Genomic DNA, 18,498 nt, shown 5'->3' with positions numbered 1-18,498 from the left:
CCAGGTCCTTACTGGTGTATTGGATTTTTTGAGACAAGGCACCTCACTAATATCGTTAAGTTACGTTTTTTGTAATCTGTGCTTTCTCTCTTTACGAACGAACGAGTTCGCTGTTCACATAGCAACCTTCAATATTTTTATTAAAATTAGCGGTGTTCGGGTAGGAATCGCACGGATTTGTTGTAATTTGTTTACCGAACTGTGTGGTGTCTACCTCTGATATTTTTGTAAAAAAATTATTGACATGGTAAATATTTTTTTCTTGTGCTGATAGAATAAACAAAATTCTACTTTCCAAATTGCAATCTGAATCTGCCTTTTCTGTCAATACGATTTTCTAAATTTTATTGCGAATATCATAAATTTATTTGTTTATGTGAACTATAAGTTAATTCCTTGGAATTACCATTTCTACGTGACTAAAAATCTTTTGTGCTTGTGAACCATGTGCTGATTGAAATACAATCACGTTATTTATGTATAAAGTGAGTAGTTATTTCAAGGACTTGACTTCATTTATTCACATAAAAGTGCGTGCTAACTCATTTTATTTAAACTATTATGAGCTTACCTGTTACACAATGTAACTGTGTATTTATTGCAAATTGTATTCATAGCAAACTGACAATTATTACATTATGTAACTGTAAAAAGGAAATCTAAAGGGTTTAGGTGGATTGGGAATTATTTTCTCGAATTTTATTATTCTCTGTTCATCAAATGACAAAACTTATTTCTGTAACAATTGAATCAATGGAAATAACCCTAAAGATTTTATAAGAATTTTCCAATTCAATATTTGAACTATTATTTCATATTCCTGAAATGTAAATAAAAATAACTGTGTACATTATTGTCTATAATTTCTCAATGATTATGTACTATCAATTATGTGTAATTTTAATGATTTTAACTTATTTTTTGTTTTAGATTTCATGACTACAAGAATAAGGTGACACATTCAAAATGATAAACCTAAATATATTAAAGCAATCTACGATTGTTCATCTATGTTTTGCAATATCTTACTTCACGTCGGGCTTGATTCTGACCTTTATACAAGGTGTTTTATACTTTGGACTCAGGCCGTTCAATAAAACTTTGTATAGAAAGATAAACTATTATCTGTCATATTCATTTTATAGTCGTAAGTATTGGTGTATGTTTTCTTTATTTAGATTGGAACAATTAACCATTATTCTCATGGAAGAGCCATGGTTAGTGGAGCCACTTGCTATTTCATGTTCGATCCTCATTACAAAACCCACCCTAAACATACTTAAAAAAAAATACCAACGTCTCTCCATGAAAAAAAGAATTTGTTCTTGAAATAAAAAGACACACTTTATCATATTCCTTTTTTTTTTTCAGAGTTAGTGTTTATGACAGAATGGTGGTCAAAAACAAAATTATCTATCTACATTAAGAAAGATGAATACGATAAATACTATGGTAAAGAACATGGGTACCTTATAATGAACCACAGTTATGAAATAGACTGGCTCATGGGATGGCATTTCTGCAACACCATAGGAGTTTTGGGTGTAAGTATACTTTTGATTTTAAGTATTTACTCAGAACTGCTCACATATTTGATATTCTGCAGCATTTATCTAAGCCATTGTGAAGTGCAGAACTGCTCGTGATAATTGATGCTATAAAGCATTTATAAGAAATCGAAAAAAACATTGGTATCATTCATTTTATAATCCTTTTATACCTCATATAAACGAATTATAAATTGAATTTTGTGTTGAATTGAATTGAATTTTGAATTGATTAATGTGATGTCTAATTGAATGTAATGTGAAACGGTGGAACTGTGTACTGGCTAGTATAACTTAATTGTTAATAACTTTATAATCTAGCTATGTACCACACATCTCCCTACTAATACTCAGACACTCTGTACCAACATTCTTTAATATAGTAGCATAGCCTTGACCTTTACATAAAAAGATAGGGTCAGTGACCTACAGTGTCAGAGACTCAATGATAGTAAGAGTTCTTTCAATGCTGGATTATTAGGAGGAAAATAACTAAACACGCAGCAACAATTAAATAATTTTATTGAAAACTATTTATTTTATATTATTTATACATAAAACATACATAAATAGTTTCAATGTTTCATGTACAAACTCGGAAGCGTATGTTATTGAGCGTGCAATGTACCAATCATCGGACTTGAGTCCATCCTTTCAGAACAGGCCTTCTTTCCGTTGTTAATAGAAAATTAATTAGGTCACGCGCTTAGTTTCGCTGTTTCGAAATGTGTATAATAAATCACATAAAGTACTTTGCACTATGCGATCACAATGATAACAGTAATTTTAACTCAATTTAGGTACCAGAATGGTTCAGACTTGTGATAGTAAATCAAGATAGGTACCTAATGTGTTCATTTAAAAAAAGATAAACATCGAAGTCACAGCTGGCACGCTGAATCATTTGACTTCTGCAAAAAAATCGCAAAAAATATCTGTTTAAAATAACGCACAGTTTTCATAGTATTTTTTGCAGCATATTCTTAAATAACTTAAGTTAATTATTCCTTTTGTTCTGCGTAATGGTTTCATTTCGACCTCACCAGATACCAGCACGTGATTTATGGTCGTTTGAAGCTCCGTAATAGCTTCCCAATGTGGGTCGCGATATGATGAGATATTTCTGACTATCAATCGACAGATTGGGCTTAGTTATCATATCAGAAAATTACCGTCCATTGCTGACCGTAAGCCTCCCCCAACGAACGTCAACCATATCTACTTAAAGATTATAGTCGTTTAATCCATCTAATTATGGCTAAAGGCTGTACTTGGGTTCGTGTGTACGTATACTACACAATCGCACCTGTCCGTTAGAAACGTACTTTAGGAACAATATCGGTAATCCTCTTCTATAAAACAGTGATAATTAATAATCCAAACGTATAATCGCTTAACAAATCCATATCCTGGTTGGTAATATTTTCTCGAATCTACGTTCGATCGATGGTCATGGCCAACGAGGTCTAAATACAGATACGTTCAGTTTTACAGAGAATGAAATCTAACAAATTACACATTATCAATGATATCTATGTCGTGTGTATGATAAAAATGTCTGACATAATTAGACATTACAATAAATCAAATCAAATCAAATCAAAACGTTTATTCGCGTTCGTGACGCACACACAAAAACGAATACATATAAAAGCTCACAAAAATAAAACAAAACAGGAATGAAAACGAAAAAAAGAAGAGAATGGAAAAAGGAAAATATGCGTCACGATCACGCGAAATGGCCCTCGCTCAGCATATGCAGCGACCCTATGCGAGACAGAGTCGCGGCGCTGGTTTTCAGCAGTACAAGTACAATCAGTAGTTAATACGTACCTACTCGTACACTTATTTATAGCTGTGCATATTGCTGCTAAAGAATAATGGGCTGATGGCAAGCTTCAATAAAAAAATGAGAGAAAAACCAGTACCTACATAATATGTAATCTGTGACTTTTTATATACTTTAGAAGATATAAATGACGGTATGGATCCCTCGATGCGCGAGCCCGATTCGCACTCAGCTGACATTTTTGTTGATTTAGGAAAAAAAAACAATATGGTTCCAAAAATACCTACCTTTGCCTCTGCCAATGTAGGTTCGAAGTCCGTTTCAAACATATTCGAGCAGGTCAAGGAAACAGGACAAAGACCGCAGATAACGACAGTATTATTTTCAGAAAAGGGTTTAATTAAGTTGGATTTATTCAAACACGAATAATAATAATAATTAATGTTTAGATAATATATGGCTTTCCTTAATAGCACTCGTACATGTCCCGTTTATTTATCGCCAATTTAAATTCATATTATTGCAGTCATGAGTCACCATTTAGAAGGCAACTGCAAGGCAATTCAACCAGTGTAAATTTTCAGCAAGCATATTAATATCAACAGTCAATAACAATAAGTAACTTATAATTGTTTGGGTCTCATCTGTATTCTTAACATGCATGATCCATTTGGTGTATATCCAAATCCCGACTTGCTAGAGCAACTTTATGTTCTGGACTTCTCAGTATTGTATATTATAAAAGTACCTAATTATGTATTTCGCCTTGGAGACGAAAATACTGAAAACTTGTTTAGCTAAAATGTCCTGAACATTCTTAACATGTTTTGAACTATACTTTTAGAATAGACAAATTGAAAAATATGCATTAGGATCTCTCTTGAAACAATCATTGTGTATCATTATTATGTAGGTACATATTTAAATATCTTATCTTTGTTACAGAATTGCAAGGCTTATGCAAAAAAATCCATCCAATACTTACCTCCAATCGGTTGGATGTGGAAATTTTCCGAGTTTGTATTTCTAGAAAGATCTTATGAAAAAGATAAGGAAACTATTAAACATCAGATATCAGAATTGTGTGACTATCCGGATCCTGTATGGGTGAGTTATCTTCAAAATTGTTTGTCTAAAGGGTACATGCATACTTATAATCCTGATAAAATAAATATAATCAGAAATTAATCATTGTCAACTTTGTAGGTACCTATAATTGAGGTGATCTGTACATTATTTATTTGTTTCATCGATTTTTTATATATTTGTACGTTTTCTGAATCCTATTTTCATATTATTATCACTATGTTTACAATAATATTTTGACATGGCTACTAGCTTTTCGTGACCTTTTCGGCCAAAGTTATCAGAAATAGGCGGCTATTGTATCCGGTTAATTGTTGACAGTTAAAACAACATAAACTATTTTGGTCACGACCTCTGTGTTTACTGATGAAAGTAAAAATAACAATACTTTTTACTGATAAGTAATACATTTAATGTAAATTAGGTAAAACATGTTTGTTGGTTTATGTACGCATAAGTTACTCGATTAGGTACCACAGTATCGTAGCAAATAAGTGCACGGATACTTTTATCCAATCCAGCTAACTATTTACCAACTCGAGTACTGCAATTTTCCTGTCCCTATAATAGGGTAGTGTCCAGGGTCGAAATAATGAAATAATATTTAGTCCGCTTTTTAGATAATCAAAAAATATTGGATACGTATTTTTTCTTTTTTTAATTAAACATAAAATGACAAAGATAATACACTTCAAAAATTAGGAGTGGGGCCTTTACGTCACAGTGTCCTGAAAATTGTAGCAACTTGTGACGTCACACTCAACTTTAACACGCTATATCTTAACAAGTTCTGATCCAATTTAAAAAAGAAAAAATACGTATCGCTTAATTTTGGACAATCTACAAGACGGACTAATTATTATTTTTTAGGAAACTAGCCTATTCTCTGAAAACTAAAAAATAAATGAAATGCACTGCAATTTTCCAATAAAAATATTTCGATCTATTTATAAATCTTGTAAATAAAAATAACTTCATTTAGCTGTTTTATTCGTCAGCTACGTTGATTTGCCGCGCACGATAAGCAATGGAATTTTCCCTAAGCGTGGCATTGACTTAATTTCGAGAATATCATATTTATTTCTGATTGCCTTTGGTTTCACTTCCTGTGGAAACAACTTCATGCACCGTATTATGCACCGATGTATTATAACTTTTATTTATAACACTATATATCTATATAATTTATAAGCTAAATTACTGCCAAATATCATCAGAATCCCTTCACATACACAAACTTTCGGCTTTACAATTTTTGTGTGATGTACCGAATATAACATTTGTGTTCCTCCCATTCTAGCTACTAATGACTCCTGAAGGAACTCGGTACACAAAGAAGAAGCATGAAGCCTCGTTAAGTTTCGCCAAGGAGAAGAATCTACCTCTTCTGAAACATCACTTAACGCCCCGTACCAGAGGTTTTACAACAAGCCTACAGTTCTTTAGAGGAAAAATACCTGTTATTTACAACATACAGTTGGCCTTCGAGAAGGATAGTAAGGTAAGACGTTTGAACAATACTTTAGTAAACGATAATGATTATTTCGACAAGCTGTTAAAAAAACATTTATTTTAAATCACTTTAAATGAAGGTCCTTGGGACTTGGATAGCTCTTAATATTTTAAGCGCTGTTTTTTTGTTTTGGTATATCTGCTGAGGTAAACCTTAATGAGTCTCTATTACCAAATTAACAATCGTCATCGTTGCATTGCCAAATATAATCAACTTGGTAATCCTTGATTTATGCTACTAAATTCTGCAACAGATCAAAACGTCGTTTTGATTATAAAACACTTGATAATCCACGTTATGTAATAATTTCAGATAAAAAATATGCATTAGTCAAATCGTAACATGTTTTTCCTCTGATCGACATGATAAACCTTTGCCTTTTCTAACCCTTCGAAACTTCAGCCTAATAAACAACGCAGTTCATATCTACTAATATTAATTAACAGTTGCATAACCTGATTGGGACTGGTCAATGTTTAAATAATGTTTTGTCTACTGCGCGACTCATTAAGAACGTCTCAATGTAGACCGCAGATAATAAGTACTATTATAGTATTATCATATACTATTGCAGTGTTATTGTTTAATTATGATACTGTCAATTATGAGATAATTACGACATTTAACAGACAAGAAAATCCACAAATTATAAATTTGTGGATTTTCTTGTCGAGATACTCGTAAAGTACTTACCTAGATTATGATAGTGGAGTATGCTAATATTGATTAGGGCCCTATTGTGGTTCTAATCAGGTCGAATACTATTCAATTCTTAAAAAACTATATTGGAAACATTGATGGTCACATGTTTATAGTTTGACATCGAACTTCTGCTTCCTAGGGTATAGAATGCTACTTATTCCGCGTTGATTGTGGCCAAATAAAAAACTTTGATGGTTCAACGTCAATGCCCAAACATTCACGTTCAGCCATGCTAATGACGCAGTTTTTGTAGTGGTCAATTACGGGCCAATGACCAATCGTAAACCTTGCGACCACTGAAAAACTTAAAACGCATTTTTCACATGGTGTTATTTCAAGAATGTAATTGATCGAAAAAAAATGGGTGCTTTAACACTTCATATTTACAAATGCATAATAAACCCCTTCTCTGTAGTATTAGAACTCTTTGGAAATATGAAATATAAACTTTTTTAAATGATAAAATGCATTTGCAGACTCCGCCTACATTAACAAGTCTGCTGTATGGCAAGCCGGTGCACGCCCATTTGTACATCGAGCGGATACCGGTGGAAAATATCCCAGTAGACGAAGCAGAAGCAGCCAAATGGTTGCACGACCTCTTCGTTGTAAAGGTACGTACTTTTGTATAGAATGGACACTTGATATGGGAAATCAGACTTTATGCACCCTGGTAACTCTTTGGAAGAATCCGCAGCTCGCCAAATGCTATGCCACAGCCCAGGTAGGTGTTAAGCTCCCACATGAACAACAAAAAATTTTCAGCAATTAAAATAATTCGTTTTCGAAATACCCTCATAGGGATAAACTTCAAAACAGTAATTATAGGAATCATTATTGTTCCTAAACGTCCCTGCAATTTAAGTTTTTTTAATCCGAGAAATTCTGAATCCGAGAATGCGGTTGAAACTGCAGGATACAGTTAGTATTAGTACTGTATGTGTATGTCGCCAACGATCTAGACCACACATGACACAAGTCAGTGGCCGGCCTTAACTACCGCAATAACATATTTCCGAAACGAGTTCCCGACTGCCTACCTATGTTGATGAATGCACGCGAGCTTCGCACCTACACATCTAAAAATAGATATTTGTTTTGTACACATGTTATGCAAAGTTTTGTAATTAAACCTTGAATTTAGTGTGGTGCGAGTCAGTTATTACGACATAATTTATTAGACACTTATATATGCGTGAATACAAAAATCTAGAACACGCAAAATTGTAGTAATCCTTTTTATTGAGAAATAGTGAAATTGTAAAGGATAACGCAATGGACGCTGTTTATTACATTTAACTTTAAACTAGCGTTTCAGTAATTTCCAGTGTAAATATGATATCATTGCGACAGAAATGGTATTTCCACCACAGTATGCCATTTTTACCATCGTAAACGATTATCATCGTTGCAAATGTGCGATTCAAAATAAATGTTATGCTGATATCCAGTTTCATTAGTATTCAATGCAACTTAGTATGCTATTGCGTCTCTATTATAGCCTAGGACCACGTGCCAAATATGCACTCAAATATTTTATGTACCAGTAGATGCTAGCTTAAGCGCGTATGTTGTATGCGTCAATATGAGGATCGGGCAATATGCCACATGTTAGCGTATGCTTGTTACCCTAAAGGCTCCGAAACTACTGAACCAAAATTCTTTCACTATTAGGTAGGAGGCTAGACTATCCTCTAGGAACAGGCTATTTTTGTCCCGGTACTCGAAGAGTTCCCCATGCCGATGAAACAGCGGGGGAACAGCTAACGTAGGTAATATAAAACCGATCTGATGTATCCTATGATCATTAAATGAATAGGTACTCTTATTTCGCGCGGTGTCACCAGTCAGTCACGGTCACCAGTTTCGCAGGATCTTATTTCATTAATAAATGCAAGCAGCCAATGACCTCCACTCTTCCTCTACCTGCCTGCCTTTTTTTGGTACTAAATCGGTTCATTGGTTGCAGTCTTGCCTTTAGCACCAATTTTAGTGATTCATTTTCATTTCAAGAGGAAACATTTTGTTGTTTTACTCTAAAGGTTTCAAAACTGCTGAACGGATTTGAAAAATTCTTGCACTGTTAGGAAGCTAGACTATTCTCGAGTAACATGGGTCATGTTTTGTTCGGGTACGTGTGAAGGAGATCCCGGGGACGTGCTCGGGTGAAAAGCTAGTGTTTTCTCACTCAGATAAATAATAATACCTACTTTTTTCCAGGACAAAATGCAAGATTCGTTCTTCAATACCGGGGACTTTTTCACGGAATCTGGAGTTGAACGAACGGAGCCGTTCACCGTGCCTCCGCCCATCTGGTCTCTGGTGAATGCGCTCGGCTGGGCAGTCGTCACCCTCACTCCGATGCTCTATTACTTGCTCGGCCTTTTGTTCAGCGGAAAACTCCTTTATTTCTCCATTGCCTGCGCTATATTTGGAGCATGTAAGTATATAATAAAAGGCTCTTTTTTGGGTCTGTTTATCTGTTCGTGGTAAAGTGGAAGGGTGTTTAATGCGTAACTTTGGTGCAAAAAATACATAAAAAATGCTTGTCCAAATGGCCCCTTCACGAAAGGACTATTGATGTCATTCGACCTGTTTCACCTCATATTCCATTCAATTTTGACCTTTGAACAAATTGTATGTAAGATGTGAAATAAATGACATATTTGCAAACAATTGAGGGGTGTATTGAAAGTCAATAATAAATTAAACAAGCAATGACGTTGTTTACTCAACTTTACAAATAGCAGCAGTTTACAAGTATAGCTATAGTGTCTTGTTCCATGAATATATTATTGTAATGCCTTGACTGCAGGCACCAAATATTACTTATAGAGATGATGTATCATAAAATGTACCTATAGTAGGTGGTAGGTTGCATATTTATTTTGTGGTTGAGACAAAATATGACAACGTTTTGCCTCAGCATTAAAGTCGATAAGTTATGTGTCTATGCACTGTGCATGAAATTAAAACATAAATGTTTGTTTCAGTTTTCATCCTCCTTCAAAAATCTATCGGAATGTCTAAAATCAGTCAAGGATCTTCCTACGGAACAGAAAAGAAGTAACGTACCTGTTGCAGTATTCATTCTTTTACATTGTATTCTACATCTAATACCTGTACTGTATACTATATTTTATATTAAAAGAATACAAACTAGATCATGTAGTTACATACATTGTATGTACCATCCTGTTCTGTTTATAAATAAACATAGCAAATACTTGGCTGAAAATACTAAAAATAAATAATGAAATGAGCAAAGGGTGTATTGTGTGTATTGAAATGTTGAAGTTGTACTTTAGTGTATGATTTATTGTTTAATATGTAAAAATCATCATAAAAGAAGCTGCTAATTTTTGATACAAAAATATTGAAGACTACTGCATTGTTTAATTTGTTACGAAGTATTACTGTGACTGTTCAGTTTATTTATTGTTATTTTGTTACATGAATATTCTTTTGACATGTGTAGATACGATAAGCGTATGTCTCGATATGTTGTATTTTCTGCGCAATGCTCTTTTATCTGTTATTATGTAAAGTTTAAATTATATACCTAATAATATATTAATTTACAACAACGATACCGCTAATCTGAAGAAGTTAAATAATCGATAAATGTAAAGTCTTAGATTACTCATTGCATTATTATCTTGTTTCTACCGTTACTATCGGAATTGAACCGATTAAATTATTACTATGGATAAATTTAGGACTGAACTAAGCGAAAATTATAGTAGTGATTTACAAATAGACCAAGATGAAATTATTACAAACTAAAATGCGTTCCGTATTTTCTATTTTTATAAAAAAAAATCATTTGGATATCGTTAAATTTCTATTTCTCTTTGATAAAATCATGTAAGTATATTATATATTATCCTTAAAATCCGTGGTGAAGGTACCGATTTGATTTCTAGAGTAGTGAACATCTAAGAGGTGCATTGGTCTTATTAGATATAGTTTGAGTAAAATTATGTACCTAACTATTGGATTGAAAATGTTAAAATTACATTATTTTGTAGGAACTGTCGTGTAGGTATACAAGATAAACTGTTAAAAACTAAAAAATTATAGTTTTGACAGCATGAACTGTACGCCACAAATGAACTCAATTTTTTTTGTGGTTCTAAAAGGACTAACAAAATTTTGCAAAGAAAAAAATAAATAAAAATCCAAAATTGAATATTCTTCAGTAGATAGTCAAGGATGATTAAATATTTATGCACAAAATATACATTCAACAAAGCACAAAATGTTGTAAACTTTAGATTGTACGTGCAATTTTGTTTTTTTTTTCTCTAAGTGTGAAAGTGTTTTAAGGTTTATGTTTTTTTTACTACGATATTGTGTAATGCCTTGAAAATTTTGAAATGTAATTATAAATAGAACGAGAGTGGGGGTAAAACATTAACGCTAAACTTGCTTTGAATAACAGCAAATTATAACTTTTTATGAGTACATAAACTAATATTGTATTGAAACTAAAAATAATTCTAATCCCGAAGTCGCTCCATGCTGAAATTTTACTTGAGTTTCTTTGAATTGGATATATAATGCGTGATTAAAAGTAATAAATAACTCATAACTTATGTCGCTATAGTATTCGATTCCCCCCCAAATACTTGAAGCCACATTCTCGTTAACTAGCTCCACTAGTTTGTATTCAACGAATTTTCTAACAATTCAAAATATTTTGATTTGGCTTGTGTAACATTGAAAATAAACTATGGAATATTTGTTTCATAGTTTCTCATTAGGGTATCGAACTACGAAGGTTAAAACGAACCCTAATAATGTCTTTTAGAAGTATTTATAATTTAACTCTAAATCCTACAAGTAATACCGATATTTTTGATATGTCTGATGTACTTTTGATTTGTAAACTTATTACAAGATACCTTGACCTACATTGGCACCTTGTAAAAACTGTCGTTATCATGAGTGTTATCTGAGATGAAAATCAGGTATTATTTTCTAGTAATAACCAGAACAAGATAAGCAAGCCTACTCTACTTTTATATACCAACGTTTTTTCAGTATAATTGCATTTATTAGATATAGTGTAAGTATTATGGTCTCGATATTGCTATTTTTCAGAGGATATAATGCACAAAGATGTTAAAATATTGCATTGTTACAAATATATAGTAGAAGTAGATGTAGGTGGCTCCCAGGAATGCGCTGTTGACAATGATGTGATAGAGACAGTTATTATTACATTTACAAGATGCTTTTGTTGTCAAAAAATCCTACTCAATAGGCGTATTAAAATTAGTGATTCTGATTAATTCAGTCTATTTGATTAGCAATAAATATTGGACGCCATGTTTGCAAAAAAATATAAAAAGATAGAGCGTGGGGGTTTGTGACGTTACGGCTCCTTGTCCAATATTTTTTGGTCATAAAATGATGAGTAAATACGTCTTTGTTAACAGGCCTATTGATCAGGTACATACTAGACGAAGAGGCTGCTTTGCTTCTATAGTTTAACATAGGTATCTTATAGTTTGGATTAGAAATCGTTTTAAAGTCGTATGTGATTAAAAATACTGCTGTCGCTAGCGTTTATGATGAATGGGCAAATGTTACAACAAAAAGTGGTTGGTCAGAAATATACTGATCTACACATATGCGACTTTACATACTTGTGATATGCCAAATTGACACGATTCATAGTTCTACGAACATAGCACAATACTGTGTAAATTATTATAGACTTGTATCTATGGTTGATTAATTTCATTTCAATAGATAACATAGATGTTGTAACTTTGTACGTATGTTTATTATTATTATTAAACTTGTACTACTTATCTCACTGTTTTATTTTTATCCAAACTTAATATTATAAAGAGCAAAACTTTGTTTTTTTGGTTGTAATGGATAAACTCAAAAACTACGGGACCGATTTTAAATATTCTTTCACCATTAGATATATTATCTGTGATTATCATAGGCTATATTTTATCCCGGTGCGGGCAGTAGCTCCCACGGGACGCGGGTGAAACCGCGGGAAAACGGCTAGTCGTAGATATTAAAAACTGTTTGACTATATAAATGAGAAATTTTCTAAAGGAGATTGATCAGCTGGCTTATTCGCTAACTTTCCAATTCTCAGATGTCAACTGGCCTCAGTTGTCATCGGAACTTTGATGTCAACCGATAAGTTCAAAACATTGGTATTCTGTATAGCATGAAGTGGATATCGGTGGATATCGTTACACGGTTGCTGACGCCAAAACTACGATGACAATTTGACAGCTCAATTTTTTTATCCATTATCCATTATGTCCACTGGGCTTACGGAATCGCAATATAACGTTTATCGATACAGAAACAGCTGTCAAAATGAGTCATGGTGGATATCAGCCTGATGACGTCATCTCATTTGGTAACTGGCGTTAGCGAATAAGAAAATAGCTGTTTGACAATTTACTAATGTACACTTTACCAATTGATGATATCTGCGAGCTGTCAGTGGAGTTAGCGAATAAGGCTACAGATCACACAATGATAAGTGATTTTGAAATAAAAGATAACATTTTCTTTATTTCCTATATTTCCATATTACTTAGTCTGAGTATAAAATCAAGGAGATACATTTGTACCTTAACTTCTATGGGCTTATTGGTTACAAAAAAGCCTGGGACACCAGCCTTTTCTAAAGTTACTTGCTGGTCACTGACCTGTAACAAAACAGTTATAAAAAATATATTAAAAAGGTTTTCCTCTTTGTTATTTACTTGTGTGGAGTGGATAGTTATAATGATCAAGTTACCTGTTACCAATTTTTGACTGAAAAATGAGTTTATTTTTGACTAGTTGCTTTCCGGGGGGTTCAGTACAGGAACATCTTAAGTTTCCAGACGAAACATAGCCTTTGTTGTTTAGCTTTCCAACAGTTTTTAAGGTACAAACAAACAAAAACAAAGTTTCCTCTTTATTATATAACTAGTAACCCGCCCCGGCTTCGCACAGGATAACAGTATTTCCCCACTATTTAATGTATGTTATTATACATATAAACCTTCCTCCTTAATCACTCTATCTATTGAAATAAACCGTATGAAAATCGGTTGTGTAGTTTTGAAGATTTAAGCGTACAAAGGGACATAGGGACAGAAAAAGCGACTTTGTTTTATACTATGTAGTGATATTAATATAGAACGATTCTAACTTACTTTTTGGTCTAATTGGAGAACTAATTTCATATCAGTTTGCCTCAGCTCTTCCCTATGTCTTGATAATAATATTGCTTTCTGAAGACTTTGCTGATCTGCTGCTGGAGTATTATTCATCATAGTTTGAATTTCCACTGGAATATTATAATGGGTGGTCATTTAACATTGTATCTTGCAAGAATGTTGATTTACTTTTATTAATTTGTCACAATGTGTTTTATGTCCTCTAATTTTCGTTCATTTATTTATTCTCGCACATATTTATTACATTTTTAAATACAAAAGTAAAAAACATTTAAAAATATAAAAAATAGGTTGCCACCGATATCGGGCACAGGGTCCAAGGTACCGGCGGTTAGGGTCCCAGAGACAGTAACCTCCTCACAATACGTGCCGTATCAAGGAGTACTGCCTTCTGAATCAGTCCCTTGATCCAGCTGCCTAACGAGAGCCTCCTGAGGGGTTCGTCGAGGCTCTTGGCTATTAAACCATTGGCCGTAACGACAATCGGCACAATAACAGCCGTGTTGTGTTGTGTTATGTCCTCTAATATTATTACTAAATAATGAACAGTATTAAACAAAATATTCCTTACTATTGTGTTTGTTGATAATTTGTTGCCGTTGTTGGAATAAATGTTTCTCTGTTACATGCTGGATTTCCATAAGACCTTTCACTATTTCAAAGACTGTTTCATTAAGGAGGCAGTTTGCTAATCCAGAGAGTAATTCAATTGGTACTCTCATTTGGTATTTGCTGGAATGAAAATGTATTAAACGATTACGAAAGTAGTTCTATCTACCTTTCAAGCGTTTACGCCAAAACTAGCACAGCGATTTATAAGAATTTTGGTACACAGTCTAGAGACAAAGGTGGTCAAATCATATGCTATTAATCGGATCTACTTACGGAGGTAATTCACGTGCCATATCTTGCAGCTGTTCCAGTAGAAAATACAGCTTTCTTTGTAAAGCTTCAGGAGTGGGATCCATGATTGAGAAACCACTGTTTGATACCTTCCAAATTAATGTTTATTTACATAATACTAAGATGTTATTGGGGAACTGCCAAATTATAGAGGTTACTGTACGCCTACAAATATTTACTTAATATAATAGCTAAGCAAGAATTGGTGAATTACTGCTTATTATTGAAAACAAAATAAAATATTATGACCTTGACCTATTGTCAAAACACTGCTGACAGTGGCATTGACATTGACAATCAATGTGAGACGTCATAGTGCATGTAAAAACCGTAAAATTTGCAATCCGACCGTAAAAACTAAGATGTAATAACCAGGCAGTTAGACTATGCATTGGCGTTAAAACTTATGATTTGAAATGTATGACTTTTTTACATTATAATGCCATAAACGATGTGTCACATTATCAGACAATGATAATATGAAGAATATTGTGTAAAAAAACGGCTTATCTGTGATGCCACTAATAGTGAAAATGATGAAAATAGAATTCTCTATTTGACACTGACAAGTGACTGACGCATTCATTGTTGATTTTGTGCTTGACATTTTGGAACAATGTAAAAATTGAGCAATAATTGTATCCAAGGAAATAAAAACTGTGATTTTTGAAGATTAAGTGTTTTGTAGACAAGTTAGCCAACATGAGTAATTATTATTGTGCATTCTTATTCCTGTTCTTAAACTTAAACGTTTTAAAAGCAGATGTGTCGAACAAAGAATCTGAACATATTGACCTATTACTGTAAGTTAATACAATAATGTATATCTTGTACTCTATTTGACTATGCAGTAATTTTAATTTAATAACAAATATCTTGATATTTACAGAACTAGAACTGGAGCTGGCTATTTGTCACCATTCCCTGATAATTGCTCTTTAATATTGAATGATTTTGCTGATTATGCTGCAAACTTTACAAAGTGTTCCATACTAAATGCTAGACCTATAAGGATATGTGAAAAGTGTATAGAGCTGTATATGAACTTCCACAACAAGTATCAAGAGTTAATGACCGTAGTTGTGAATGGAACCTCTTGCAAGTCCGTTTTCATATCCCATGATAGACTGGATGCAATATTAGAGTATCATGATAATATTCTAAGCATTTGGAACAAAGCTCATTGCTCTGGTATGTATTATGCTATAGATGCGTCATTCATATTTATTTACTAACTAATTAATTAAGGCAATGGCAAATGAGAACGTAAACATGAAATTAAAATTAACAATGATATTGAGATAGTGACACATTTTGTGACTACATTTTGCTTTAAAGTGAATTAATTATGGAGAATTTTGTTGAAAAAGAAAACAATAAATTATCTAGAAGTTTTGACATAGGTATACTTATGTATTCAAGACCCTTTTATATTACATAAATTATATATTTGAACCCTTTTGAGTACCTATTTCAATTATTTTCAATATAAAATCTGCACCTAAGATGACCCACTAACCATATTTTTTTTGCAGATTGTTATAATTGGACCACTCCAGTGCCAGTTTTATCAAATGAAACAATACACTTCAATCAGTTGTTTAATGAAACCATAAACTGTATAGTAAAGTACATAAATCCTTCTTCAAATGACACTCAGATTGTCTGTGATAACTGCATGCAGTCCTACCTTAAGTTGGACAGTTTTTATAAAACACTCAGTGCAGATTCAATTGGAACAGACAGCATTTGTATGGATATAGTTGACTCAGTAAGTTATTAAATCAATAACATGAAATTCTATTCATATTTACCCTTAAAAAGAACATAAGAGGAAAAAAATAATTTTAGGTACCAACACATCATGTCTCGAGTATGGTTTTAAGTTCTTCTATCTCAATGATGAGCAATTTCATTTTCAGATGAATGCTACCCGCTCTGTATGGAGTAAAAGTTTGAACTGTTGTAAAATAAGAAGAACTCCTGAAGTCATATTTTTGGTTTGCACTGGCATTATATCAGTGTTACCAATATTTTATTATTTAGTTCTAAGATTTTGCAGTCCAATGAGAGACTTGCCAAATGTGTTGAAGCGTAAGTATTTAAGCAGATCCTATTCTACCTACAACCTATTTATTGATGTTAAAAGGCAGTGTAGTAATATTTATTCCATCATTTCAGAATCAAGATTCAAGCAGACCATACTACGATCATTAGGACGAACAAATTGAAGGCTGTTAAATAAAATAAAAGTCTCATTGTAACAAGTAACACATTATGTATTTACAAATTGACCAAAGAAATAAAAACTATTTTTTGATAAAATTGGGTCTAACTGATAAGTACGGGCATTGTAGGCACATAAAAACAGGCTTAAGTCGCTAATGTGTATTTATTACCGATGTCTTGCTTTCTTATTGTTATTTTTCTTCATACTATTACTATTACTTGTACTACTGGTAGACATTTTGTGTTTTAGAGAGTTTGGTGTCATATCTCCTTTGTTCATCAAACTCATACTTGAGTCCTTGTCCTTGGGAGTGCTAGGTCTGCTGTCTAAGCCTACAACTGACAACATTTTGCTGTCACTGCCAAAAGCTTTTTGTAGCATACCTGAAGAGGTAGCTATCTTTTGAGTCAAACTTTGTTTTGTTTGGGAATGGTTTATAACTTTTTCAATACCACCATTTGTATGCTGTTTTCCAGAAGGCTTGGACGCTATACTCTCGGTAGAACCATGTATGGTGGTATGGTTCAGACTGCTAACATTGAGTCCAGAGCTGATTTGTGTATCTGATGAGTCTTCATTTGTTTGAGATTCAGTCTCACTGTTTCTTTCATCTAGAAAGTAAACACATTTTAAAGTTAGTAACATAATTTGCGTCTTTACACAAACTAGTAAAAACTCTGTGTATCCAACACTTACTTTTAGCTTCAGCAGGATCCACAAGACCACTAACAGCCTAGAATATAAAAAGATATTGTAAATAAGCGTTCAAATTGCAATATTATATAAGATAAAGTTGAACTCAGTTTTATTTACAACTTACAGCCATTGATGTAATACTGGATTTGGAAAATAAACGTTCAGCCTCTTTGAACTTTCTGTTACGTTTATCTGCCTTGGAATTTGTGCTTTTGTTAGTGGTCAGGTATCTGTCCCACCCTCTTATAATATTTCCATAAAGCTGAGTATCTTCTAAATATGAGCCTTCAAAGGCATATATTTGGCGTTCCAAGTTAGCCAGAGTCTCCTGGAACATATAAATAATTAGTTTAGCCATGTTTACTGACATAAATTACACAGTTTGTTCGTTTTATTTACTTACAGCCACTTCGGCCTTTCTTTTGACTAATTCCGCCAGTTCCGCTCTTGTGTCAGCCACTGACGACTGTTTAGACGCCATGTTGTTTCTTTTTGCTTGTACGGTTTGGGTTTCGTTGTCGGGGGTTTGTGGTGAAACAACCATGTCGTTAGTTGAATTTGTCTTACTTTAAATATCCATTATTTAACAACTATATACGAGGTAGTACGTTTGTAATATAAAAATAACACTAATCGAGAGATAAATGCTGAAAATGTTTCAATCAATACGCACGATGACGCGCTCGCTTTGTTTCAAGGAATGACACTGACAGCTTGTTTTGTTTGATGTTTGTCACATTTGAAGTCTTGTCTATGACATTAGAGTTGTTCCTCTTCACTATCCCACCAATTTATAATTTTGCGCGTATGCAAGTGCG

At 33.2% G+C, this 18,498-nt stretch overlaps 4 protein-coding genes across 4 annotated transcripts; 2 read left to right on the top strand and 2 right to left on the bottom strand.

Moving 5' to 3' along the window:
• The first annotated feature begins 77 nt into the window (after nucleotides 1-77).
• Nucleotides 78-12,459, top strand: LOC110375219 (1-acyl-sn-glycerol-3-phosphate acyltransferase gamma). The gene is made up of 8 exons (XM_021333264.3): nucleotides 78-247; nucleotides 931-1,147; nucleotides 1,372-1,544; nucleotides 4,282-4,443; nucleotides 5,723-5,923; nucleotides 7,114-7,251; nucleotides 8,858-9,077; nucleotides 9,631-12,459. The coding sequence occupies exons 2-8, from the start codon at nucleotides 967-969 to the stop codon at nucleotides 9,705-9,707; spliced, it is 1,152 nt and encodes a 383-aa protein (XP_021188939.3). The 5' UTR covers nucleotides 78-247; nucleotides 931-966; the 3' UTR covers nucleotides 9,708-12,459.
• Nucleotides 12,460-13,181: 722 nt separating this feature from the next.
• On the bottom strand, nucleotides 13,182-14,935 carry LOC110375284 (gonadal protein gdl). Its single transcript, XM_021333337.3, has 4 exons — nucleotides 14,737-14,935; nucleotides 14,423-14,583; nucleotides 13,828-13,961; nucleotides 13,182-13,332 (listed from the first exon to the last, which is right to left on the bottom strand). Exons 1-4 carry the CDS (start codon nucleotides 14,817-14,819, stop codon nucleotides 13,201-13,203), a joined length of 510 nt encoding a protein of 169 aa, XP_021189012.1. The 5' UTR covers nucleotides 14,820-14,935; the 3' UTR covers nucleotides 13,182-13,200.
• A 428-nt stretch (nucleotides 14,936-15,363) lies between these two features.
• On the top strand, nucleotides 15,364-17,072 carry LOC135116836 (osteopetrosis-associated transmembrane protein 1-like). The gene is made up of 5 exons (XM_064034419.1): nucleotides 15,364-15,557; nucleotides 15,644-15,945; nucleotides 16,290-16,525; nucleotides 16,677-16,848; nucleotides 16,936-17,072. The coding sequence occupies exons 1-5, from the start codon at nucleotides 15,457-15,459 to the stop codon at nucleotides 16,983-16,985; spliced, it is 861 nt and encodes a 286-aa protein (XP_063890489.1). The 5' UTR covers nucleotides 15,364-15,456; the 3' UTR covers nucleotides 16,986-17,072.
• On the bottom strand, nucleotides 16,343-18,407 carry LOC110375227 (chromatin modification-related protein MEAF6). The gene is made up of 4 exons (XM_021333274.3): nucleotides 18,084-18,407; nucleotides 17,805-18,008; nucleotides 17,681-17,717; nucleotides 16,343-17,595 (listed from the first exon to the last, which is right to left on the bottom strand). Exons 1-4 carry the CDS (start codon nucleotides 18,222-18,224, stop codon nucleotides 17,150-17,152), a joined length of 828 nt encoding a protein of 275 aa, XP_021188949.3. The 5' UTR covers nucleotides 18,225-18,407; the 3' UTR covers nucleotides 16,343-17,149.
• Nucleotides 18,408-18,498: the final 91 nt, after the last annotated feature.

The sequence above is a fragment of the Helicoverpa armigera genome, chromosome 4 (assembly GCF_030705265.1).
Source record: "Helicoverpa armigera isolate CAAS_96S chromosome 4, ASM3070526v1, whole genome shotgun sequence".
Lineage (NCBI taxonomy): Eukaryota > Metazoa > Arthropoda > Insecta > Lepidoptera > Noctuidae > Helicoverpa > Helicoverpa armigera.
This window is presented reverse-complemented; position numbering and strand designations above follow the sequence as displayed.